This window comes from Carlito syrichta, unplaced genomic scaffold, assembly GCF_000164805.1.
Source record: "Carlito syrichta isolate Samal-C Ts95f unplaced genomic scaffold, Tarsius_syrichta-2.0.1 Scaffold312007, whole genome shotgun sequence".
In the NCBI taxonomy this organism is placed as follows: Eukaryota; Metazoa; Chordata; class Mammalia; order Primates; family Tarsiidae; genus Carlito; species Carlito syrichta.
The window spans coordinates 266,954-278,259 of record NW_007256103.1 but is presented as its reverse complement, the minus strand read 5'-3'; the positions used below and the strand labels follow the sequence as shown (position 1 = coordinate 278,259).

General features: G+C 39.7%; 1 protein-coding gene across 1 annotated transcript in view; it reads left to right on the top strand.

Annotated features, from left to right (window-relative positions):
• The first annotated feature begins 495 nt into the window (after positions 1-495).
• Positions 496-11,306, top strand: part of DPY19L3 (dpy-19 like 3 (C. elegans)) — an 85,700-nt gene continuing 74,889 nt past the window's right edge. The window contains exons 1-2 of the mRNA XM_008069415.2: positions 496-642; positions 3,506-3,639. Coding sequence (XP_008067606.2) covers positions 540-642; positions 3,506-3,639 — 237 coding nt within the window. The 5' untranslated portion in view covers positions 496-539. The remainder of the gene's footprint in view (positions 643-3,505; positions 3,640-11,306) is intronic.

Here is an 11,306-nt window from a genome sequence, read left to right as displayed (position 1 = left end):
GGCTTGTGTTCGAGAACACTGGGGCTAAGCTTCACATACCTGCGACAAAACAGTATTTCAGATCTCCGAAGCCACATGGTCACTCCCTTGGGAGATACAGAAGACCTGCAACCGCCTGTGGAACTGGAGGAAATAACACAAAACTAGTTTTGTGACATATGGCGGGGTAACTGCTATAGCTCAGGGAGCGAAGAGGTCAGCAGGGACTGGAGCACCCAGAGAAAGGGGGTTTCCTGGAAGAAGGGCTGCAGCTTGGCTGTTGCTCACCTGTTTTCCTGACTCCTTGCCGTGCCTGCGGTAGAACGGGTGCTTCGTAAATCTGGTTGAGTTAAGTAAATATGTGCATTGTGTCTTGAGTGGAGCTCTGAAGGCTGGTTAAGACTTGGATGGGAAAATGGGAGGGCATGAAGACACAAAGTCTCTTAAGCGCAGGTGAGCACAGGTGTGTTGGGGGAGAGGGTGCTGGGATATGGACGGGCCTTTTATTTCTGTGTTGTTTGTAGGTGTGGTTGGAAGAAAATGCATGTAACTCTGACATCATGATGTCCATCCGGCAAAGAAAAGGATTAAAAACGACAGAAGTTTCTGAGGATTTTCCAGCACAAGAAGAAAATGTGAAGTTGGAAAATAAATTACCATCTGGTAAGTGATTTCAGCTAAAACAGCATTTTGGGTTGCTTTTATTTCTGCATATTAAAATATCACTCTCCAAAAGGGTAAAAATTTGGTGAGAACTAACAGTTGAGGAAACTTGTTATAGCACCCTAATGTTCTGATTGCGATTTTATTGTATTGGTTTCACAGTTACGATTAGATAAATGATGAAAGAGCATTTATTAGGACCTTTGTTAGTTGCCTGTTCATCGGCTTATGTTTGTACCAGTCTGGTCCTTTGACCCTCTAGAGTAATGCTTTTCCCTACCATTCGGATTTTTGTCTGTCTCTAATTTTTCTGTTTTATATCTGCTGTTCACACTAGGCAGCCTTGCCTTGGTGGATGAGTTTCTCGTTTCATTAAAGTATTGGAAAGTGGATCAAAATTTTTTTATTCTTTCATTTTAGTCAGATTCCTGAAATTTTCTCCCCTTTTTTGGTGGGAAAAGTGATCAGAACTTGGTAAGTTGTTTATGTAATGCTGAAGACTTGCTACGTGAGGCATCAAATGGCATTAATTGCCATCTTCTTGCTTCCTGAGTTGCTTTTGTAACCAAACATGGCCAGGATTTTAAAAATTAGCATGAAAAAATTCCATGCCCATCAGCCATTTTGGATATCTGACAGATTTTACCTTATTTGCAGCCATGTTAATTCTTACCAGCCAGAGCTGGCAAAGTAATTTGGGGAAAGAGTTTAATAAAATAAAAGTAATCTGTAATAAGAGATCATGCCACCCAGCTCAGCCATCAGTGAGTAATGCATTTCGGACATTACAAGGCACTCTAGGAAGACTTTATACAATGCAAATTCAAGTTTGTTCGTTTTTTGTTTTTCTTTGAGTTGGAGTCTCACTCTGTCACCCAGACTGGAGTGCAGTGGTCGTTCCCAGCCACCACAGCCTCAACCTGCTGGGCTCCGGCGATCCTTCCGCCTCAGCCTTCCAGGTAGCTGGAACTACAGGCACGCGCTTCCATGCCCGGCTGATTTTTGATTTGTTGTAGAGATGAGGTCTCACCAAGTTGCCCAGGCGGGTCTCAAACCCACGGGCTCAGGCAGTCCACTCATCTCAGCCTCCCAAAGCGCAGGATTACAGGCTGAGCCACCGAGCCCGGCCCATTCATTTTTAATTAAAACATAATTTTGAGAATTGTTCATCTTACCAAAAGTATTTATTCATCTCAGAAAAGCCATGAAAACTAAAGAAAAGTTAAAAACAAGGAAAAAGCTCCCATAAACCCACCCATCCTGAGACTGCTCTTAATGACACTGCCTTTCTATCTAAATGTCATACTCTGCATATGTATACTCACAATCATATGTAATTTTACAAAATTAGGGTTTACATGCTGTTTTTCTCTAGTAAGTCATAAGTTAGTCAATATATTTTTAAAATATTTTCAAGATACAGTATTCCACTGTGTAGCTGTGATATAATTTATTTAATTAAATTATTGTTGAATAGTAAGGTAGTTTTCTAATCTTTTATTTATGCAAACAAATCTGACAAATATCCTTGTGGCCAAATGTTTGCCCAAAACTTTAGGTATGTCTTAGTCCTTTTGTGTTACTGTAAAAGAATGCCTGAGGCTGGGTAATTTATAAAGAAAAGAGGTTTATTTGGCTTATGATTCTTTGGACTGTATAAGGAGCATGGTGTCAGCATCTATGTCTGGTGAGGGGGTTCAAGCTGCTTCCATTAATGGGAGGAGGGAAGATCACATAAGAGAGAAGGCAAGTAGGGGCCCAGGGGAAGTTGTCAGGCTCTTTTTAACAACCGGCTCTAGTCGGAACTAATGGAGGAGGCACTCACAGTGGGAATGGCACCAAGGGAAGTCACCACGGTGACCCAGATACCTCCCGTTAGACCCCATCTCCAGCACTGGGGGTCCAGTTTCAACATGAGGTTTGGAGGGGTCAAGTATCCAACCATGACAGGGTATATGCCTAGATGTAGAGTTCTTCATCAAACGGTATGCTCATTCTAGTCGCTTTGACTCCGTGTCGCCATACTGCCTTCCAGAGAGGTACCTACTTATTCTTCTACCCTCGGCGTTTGAAGATACCTATTTTTTTATACCCTTAACAAAACAGAGTCTTTGCATTTTTAAAAGTATAACTTTTAAAAAGTTTTTAAAAGTATAACCCATTGTTTCGATTTGCATTTCTTTAACCCTAATGAATCTGAATGCCTTGTTATTCTTACTGGCATTTTTTATTTTATGCATGGCCCGTTTATGTCCTCAATCTGTTTCTTACTGAAATTTTCATCTTTTTTATTGTCCTGAAAGTATTCGTCTTATATTATGGATATTTAAGCTTTCTTACATGTGCTATAAATATTTTTCCTAGTTTACTTATCCTTTAACTTGAGTTATGATGGATTATTTTTTTCTATGGGTTTCGAAATTTTTAAGTAATTGAGTTTTTTTAGAGTTTTTAATGGATAAACCAAAAGCTTAAGAAGATCATTTAAAAGATTGAGTACATCCTAGACCCTAACCCAATCATTCCTCCATTTAACAAACTTCATAGTTAAACTGTGATTGTTAAACATGCCAGACATAGGCCCTGGGTATAAAAGGTGAGTGAGATGATGCACTTGTCTTCAAGAAGCCCAATTCTAGTTGACAGAATGGACAAGTGAACAGTTCTGCACGATGGGTCAATGACTGTAATGAAAGAAGGAAAACAGGTCTGTGGAACCGTAGAAAGGAGCATCTGCTGAGGACAGGGAAGGTTCACCAGTGACAGGCAGCTGGAACCTCGCTAACTTGATAATCTGAAGAAGAACTGTTAAATTCTAAATTTTGTGCTGACTTATTATCCATCTGTCCCATTTTTCTAAAAGGTTGTACCAGTAGAAGATTATGGAAGATTCTGTCATTTACAATTGGTGGAATCATTGCCCTTTGCATTGGACTTCTCACATCTGTCTACCTTGCCACTCTGCATGAAAATGATTTATGGTTTTCCAACATTAAGGTATGGGGTTTGATGGCCATTGTGTAACTTACTTGTCAGTGTCTCCAGTAGTTAGTCATGTAGATGAGTGACCAAGACAATACAGTTTTGCCAGAGTTCAACATCTTGAAGACTTTGACTATAAAGTTAAAAAGATTTTTATGTTTGTTATTTTAAAATAACATCAGAGTTTTTATAATCAAATGAATTTTCTCTTTTTCACTAGCTTAATCCAATTATGCAGCAGTTACTCTAAATTAGTATTTTCAGATTATGGATTGTAAAATTAGTGCAGTAGGTCATGATAACATTTTTCTTAACCAAATAGAAGAGAATACTATCACATACAGTAGGGTTGAGAATGGTTTTGTGAAACTTTAAATTATAAATATGCATGTACAAATTAGGTCATAGTATAAAGTATATATTTTTTTTCTGTTGTTGCAATAGCAAAGAAAGAAAAGAAAAGAAAAAACCACTGCTCTAAACCTTGGAGTCTTAATGTGGCTTCCATAGAGGGACCTCAGTGTGTTCAAACCTTTTTTTTTTTTTTTTTGAGTTGACATCTCACTCTGTCACCCAGGAGGGTGCAGTGGCATGCTCATGGCCAACACAGCCTCGACCTGCTGGGCTCAGGCAATCCTTCCACTTAGCCTTCCAAGTAGCTGGAATCACAGTTACATACTACCATGCCCAGCTAATTTTTTGATTTATTGTAAGGACGAGATCTCGCCAACTTATCCAGGCTGATCTTGAACCTCTGGGCTCAGGCAGTCCTCTCGCCTCTTCCTCTCAAAGTGCTGGGATTACAGGCATAAGCCACCATGCCTGGCATGTTCATATCTTCCTAATATTCTACACAAGTGGTTTTTTGGAGTGGGGATAGGGAAGCTATTGTTTTTCCAGGAGAAGGAGTCATAATTTTTATCAGATTTTCAAGAGGATCTTTGACTCGTTAAGTACTAGTTTCCTTGTTTTCTTTCTTCTTTTTCCCTCTCCCTCGTTCTCTCTCAACATTTCTAGAACCCCTCTTGTCATTGTTTTCAGAACAAGTATATAGCTTACACAAGAAAACTTGTACATTGCCGGTGGTTTTGATCAAATATACCTTATTTTTAATCCAGTGTGTCATGATCTTTGATTATTTACTAACCATGGTGTCTGATGACTAGTTGCATACAGATATAAACACTGACCTTCAAAGCTGAAGATTTATCATCTGAGAATATTCAGAATAATTGTTGCAGGATGTAAAGTCAGTTTCCAAAGAAAGTTTTTGAAAACATTTTGAGCTTTGGTTCTATTATTGGAATGAGTCTCCAGAAGAGATTACTTTGAATGACAAATATAATTTATATGAATAACTTCTAGAACTCTATTTTTAAAACCTGTCATGTTACTTTATGGGTAACATGTGTATGTATATATCCTTATATAAGTTATCATGGTACCAAAGAATAATAATTCTTATCTTTCAATGACAGTAGGCAGTTTTTTTGTCAAGAAAAATTTTATTTATTTATATTTCTTTAAATTGTAGTACTTATAAACAGATTCCCTAGAATTGATCCGTATAGTGCTTATTTATTAACATAGGTATTTTGAAAAAAAGGCTAAAATATCCCTTTGTGGGCATATATCCCAAGTTAAATGCTAGTAATAGTATAGCACTATAGCAAGGAGATATGTTAAAAGAGATCATATAGCTTAGTCATAAACTATATGTTTATCTTTTTAGTTTAAAGCATATAGTATCCTTAAATAAATATCCCTAATATCAAGAAACCTGAGCATCCTTGATTTTTCTTTCTTTCACATGAAGTTATACTTTAGAAAGCATTACTCTTTAAAGTTTACTTTGTATTTATTGAGCACCTGCTCTGTGGGTAACATTGAATTAAACACTGGGAGCATGGAATATAAAGACTTCTGAATTTGCCAGCAGATTTTCTAGTATAATACATGAATTCAGTAAATATATATTAGACATCTTCAGTATGCCAGCAGCCATTGTGTTCAGTGGTAGCAGTATCACTGAATAAGACAAGGCCCTGTTCCCAAGGAGCTAATACTCCTGAGAAGGACACAGGCAAGTATCCAGATAATTACTGGACATCCATAATTAGTGCTAGGATGGAGTGAGATAGAAACTACTGTAGGAGACACAGGAGGGGTAGCTGATTCAATTTTGGAAGATCAGGGAAAGTTTTCCGGAGGAAGTGATGGTGAAGGAGACCCAAAGGATGAGTAAGAGTTAACCAGGCAAATGAGAGGAAAGATGAGTGTCGTGGCGGGAGGGATACGTCCAGGAAGTTTGAGAGGCAAGAGGGCCTGAGTGTGAAAGTGTTGGCAATAGTTCAGCATGGCTGGAGACTCGAAGGGGAGAGGGGATGTACTGGGAATGGTAAACGGAGCACAGATAATAAAGGGCCTGTCTTATGTGTCTCAGAGATAGAACTCTCCCTGAATATAGTAGTGAGCCCTGTTTTTAATGAGGCAGCGATGTCATCATACTGATGTTTTAGAAAGATGACTCAAGCTACAATGTGGAGAATGGATTTGAGGAGGGCAAAACGAAAGTCAGAGGAAACAGCTGAGATAACCTAATTCAGTGGATTCAGAAATATCTGAATATCCTGTTCAGATATTCAGTAAGTGAATATCTTCTTTGTGCCAGACACTGTTCTAAGCCCTGGTAATACAGCACTGAATATGACGTGGGGTTTAATTCTATGAGAGGGAAAAATCAGAAACAAAATTAAAATAAGTACTATGGTGAAAATGATGACATAGTCACTAGAAGGCTACTTGGAATTGGGAAGCAAACAGATCACCTTGAGAACGAGACATGTAAATCATGACCCGAATGATAAGGAGGAACCAGTCAAGCTAAGATCTCTGAAAACATTCTAAGCAGAGGGAACAGCAAGTGAAAAGGCTTTGAGGTGAGTCAGGTATCAGAGAGAAGGCACTTGTGGCCATGATTTTATGAGCAGTGAGGAGAATGGGACGAAAGAGGAGAAGACCAGGTCATGTCGGACTTAGTAGTCTGCAGGGGAGTCGCAGAGATGTGAATAGCTTCTGGGAAGTGGACGTGGAAAGACACGAAAGGTGCTTGAGGGGGAAAGTCATCAGTGACAGCAGCTGGATAGATGAATGGACCTGCCGTTTGCTATGACAGCGAACATGTTAGGAAGAGCAGACCTGACGGTTTCAGGGACTCCTGACTCCAGCAACACAGAGTTCAGCCAAGCCTCAAAGCTGAGAACACAGTCCTTTGCAAAATTGTTCTCACTTCACACACCATCTGCAAGTTAGGGGGATCCCCCGGCAGCTGTCATTTCTGACCAGATGGCTATAAATTCTGAGGTCACCACTACCTGCTCAGGTTTCATGCTTACATAACTCAGGAAAGTGCTATATTATGATTACGGTTTTATTATCGCAAAGCCTTCTGGCAAAACCAACCAAAAGGAGAAACACATCAGGCAAAATCTTGGAGGGTTTCAAGTGGGAAGCCTTCATTATATTTTCTCCATAGAGTCAAACCCCATTACCCTCCTGTCAGGTCAGTGTGTGACAATATGTGGACTGTTGCCAGCCCGAGGCTCACCTGCGCTCCAGTGTCCAGTTTTTACTGGGGCTTCATTATGTAGGCATAATGATTGAATCATTGGCCACATGGCTGAACTAATTCTCCAGCGCCCTTCTATTCCCCAAAGGTTGTGCTGATACCACATGGCTCAGAGCCCCAACCCTGTGGTCACATGGGTGGACCTTCCGGCATGGCCATCCCCAGCCCTGAGTCATCTCCTTAGCACAAACTGTGAGCTCACCCTGTCACCTGTGAGCATAAGCTATCAGATGTGGCCTGAGGAACCCACCATGAAAAGCAAAGACAACCTGGTCACGCAGAAATTCCAAGGATTTTGAGACTCCCTCCCGGGAAGTGGGGATAAAGTGCGGTCAATTCTATATTCCTTGAGCTTCTAGGTAACCTTCAGGAACCAGACAAAGGCCAGACAAATTCTGTAGTATATAGGAGGCAAGGCAGGGAGTGAGTTTAGGTTTGGCTGTGTTGTGAGATACTTTTAAAGCAGTCCCAGTAGAGATACGGAGTAAAGGAAGCTGTACTTATGGATCTGAAGGCCGGCATTCCGTCTGTGTTGAAGTGGACATTTTCATACTGCCATCTCGTAGATGTGTGGGTGAGATTGTTTCAGAATTGTATAGCATGAGAAGAGAAAGCGGACCTGGACCAGTTTCTGTCTGCCTCCAATGCCATCTGGAAAGCTATAAAATAGGTACACCCCCACCCACCGTCCTTGTCCCCTGAAACTTACAGTTGAGCTCAGAATCTTACTGCATATTTTCTTTTTCTTCAAGCAATAGCCTGTAGCACACCCTTTTTTCTTCTGTATCACAAGACGAATCCTCTAATGTTATAATCATTACTGAAACCTGGTAATACCTCTGTATAGACATTTGACTTATTTTTCGGCTTAGATTCTCTCAATCAGCACCTTCTAATAGAACTCTCTGTAGTAAAAGAAATATTCTATACTGTAGTGTCCAGTACAGTAGCCACAGCTATATGTAGCTGTTGAACACTTGGAACGTGTTCCAACAACTACATCCTTTATTTAATTTTAAGACTAATTTTTAAATGTATATACATTTTCTGTCAATAAATAATTGAAAATTATTGCCATTACTGATCAAAGACCTTAGCCAAAAGAAAAGTTCCTTTTTGGAGTATATATGCATTTTATACTCCTGTAATTTATGCCATTTTTATAGTGGGAGATCATTTGAGAAGGGTAAATCTGTTTTCCTTTTGTAATTGTGGGTTATAACTTATTCTCATCAAAATCGGTGAGCTAGTTTTTAATGAAAATACTTTATTTTGAATACTTTTCATTAGTTGTAATTATTAGAGAATAAAAAGTATTACTTATACAAGTCATACATTGAATTTATGCATTCATAGTGATTTTTAGATGTTTATTGCAATATGTCTATGATAAGTGGGAACCCTGAAACAGCAACTTGAAAGTTAAAGGAAAAGGTAGTGGTTTGAAATTGTCTCAGAAAATCTGTATATAGTGTACTTTCTCAGCATACTTTTTTAAATTAAAAAGTTATTTTTCTGTTGTCTTAACCATTGTGTTTTGTTTCCCTTGCTGGGAAATTGAAAGAGATTTTTAAAATTCCCTTTATTGAATGTCCTGTGTGCTTGGAACTATTGTAAAGGCATTTTGTACATACCCTATTTAATCTGGCTGTCTCCAGAGCCCAAGGATTTTAAATCTAAATTTGCCTTTAAATGCAGCCTGGTTTTTTTGCTGCCCTTTATTAGAAACAAAAAGCAAAAAGGCAAAGCCCATGTTCTTACTCACTGTGCTGCCCTGACAGCATGTGGTGCGTTGTGAATGCTCACTAGCTTATGGTCTGCTTGGAGTAGAGTCGGCCTCTGTGGACGAGGGGAATGGGGTAAGAGGAGAAGGGGAGGCGACTGGCTGCTGTGGAAGCCTGGGGTAGAACTTGAGCAGAAGACGCAGCTTTTGGAGCGTGTGTTCAAGGAGAGGATGCAGTTAATACAGGCACGTAGGAGAGCCAGTCAGTGCCTTTTGATGATCTGTGTCTTGTAGATACCACAGTAAGAGTCTTATGTGTTTTTGGAACGTGTGTTTTTTTTAGTTCAAATTATGCTGTGACAATAATGAACATTTTTAAATGAGAACTGTTAATCAATAATCATAACCCTTAGCAAAAAAGTTTTCTTTTTTCCTTTCATTCTTCATCCTGAATGCATATATATTTTGCTTATTTATGACCTCAGTACAGTTTATGTAATCTGCCTTATCTGACATTACATCATATGCTTTTTCCGTATATAGTTATATTTTTTAAAAGCTTAAAATTATATAAATAATTATGGTTGTATACTTTAATAGTTTTGAAGTTATAGTCTTAGTTATTTCACTGTTTCCATGCTCCCAATTGTGAATAAATTGCTTCTCGTTGTGCAGTTAAACTTCTTAAATTGCTTACTTAACTTATTTTAAAATGGCAATGTAATGATACCAGTTCCTCCTCCTCTTAGAATTACTGCAGATAAATTAAGGAAAATGAAAAATAGTTAAGTTCCATCTTTGAGGAAACTAAGAGAAGTCTGTTGTCTAGAGGGGTTGCCAAATCCAGTAAAACTCAAAGAAGTGTAGAAGGATGCTGAGAGAGGACTCTCTAAGCTGCACACTTCAGATAAAGCTGGCAAAGTATAGTTCTAAGTTACTGGCATGTCCCGAGGGTTAAAATCAGAAACTCCTTGAGTAGGACCATGGGATTGAATGTGAGAAGTAATGGCAGAAGCTTTCCTGGGTACACTTTGTTATGAAAAAACAGCAAGCCAGGCATATTGAAAGGAATAATCACAGAGAAAAGCCATATTTGTAGGAAGTGGAATTTAAGAGGACAAGAATAAAGGGAGGCAACTTGCATTTTGAATACCCTTGAAGCTGTCAACTCTTGACAAAAACGATGAAAAGACTAAATAACTCACTCTTATAAACCATCCTGTAAAAAAAAAATTCTTGCTGGCTTACGTCCCTGACCTTTCCACTGTGTGAAGATCCTAAAAGTAGCTGTAAGAAAGAACTTGCCACATTCAGAAATAACTAATTATCAGTCAGGACCTAGCACAAGCTCTATGCAACAATACCATAACAAAACAAGAGGTGAGAAAGACAGAACAAATGGCTGATGAAGAGCAGTCACCAGAAAAATTTTGCAGCAGAGACATGAAGATAGTGACCAAACATATCATATTAAAAAATAAATGTAGTCCGGGCTCGGTGGCTCATCCTGTAATCCCAGCACTTTGGGAGGCCAAGGTGAGTGGATTGCCTGAGCCCACGGGTTCGCAACTCGCCTGGGCAACTTGACGAGACCTCATCTCTACAATAAATCAAAAGTTAGCCGCATGTGGTAGCGCACGCCTGTAGTTCCAGCTACTTGGAAGGCTGAGGCAGAAGGATCGCCGGAGCCCAGTAGGTCGAGGCTGCTGTGGCTGGGAGCAGCCACTGCACTCCAATCTAAGTGACAGAGTGAGACTCCAACTCAAAAAATAAAAAATAAATGTAATCCTTTGCCACTGTGGAATATAAATTCAAAGAAGAGATATAAGAAGGTATATACCTTCTTCAGGGGGATATAGGAAGATAACAAAAGGAAATGAAACCTATACTGGCAGAATTTAGATAAGAAATAGAATTAAAAGATACAGTTATGGCCAGGCATGGTGGCTCAAGCCTGTAATCCCAGCACTTTGGGTGGCTGAGATGAGAGGATTGCTTGAGCTCAGGGATTCAAGACCAGCCTGGGCAACTTGGTGAAACCTTATCTCTATAATAAGTCAAAAAATAAGCTGGGCATGGTAGTGTACGCCTTTAGTTCCACCTACTGGGAAGGCTGAGACAGAAGGATCACCTGAGCCTAGCAAGGCAAGGCTGCGGTGGCCACTAGCATGCCACTGCACTCTAACCTGGGTGGCAGAGTAAGACTCCAACTCAAAAAATAAAAGATAGAGCCGAGCTCGGTGGCTCAGCCTGTAATCCCGCGCCTCTGGGAGGCTGAGGTGAGTGAATTGCCTGAGCCCACAGGTTCGAGACCCGCCTGGGCAACTTGGC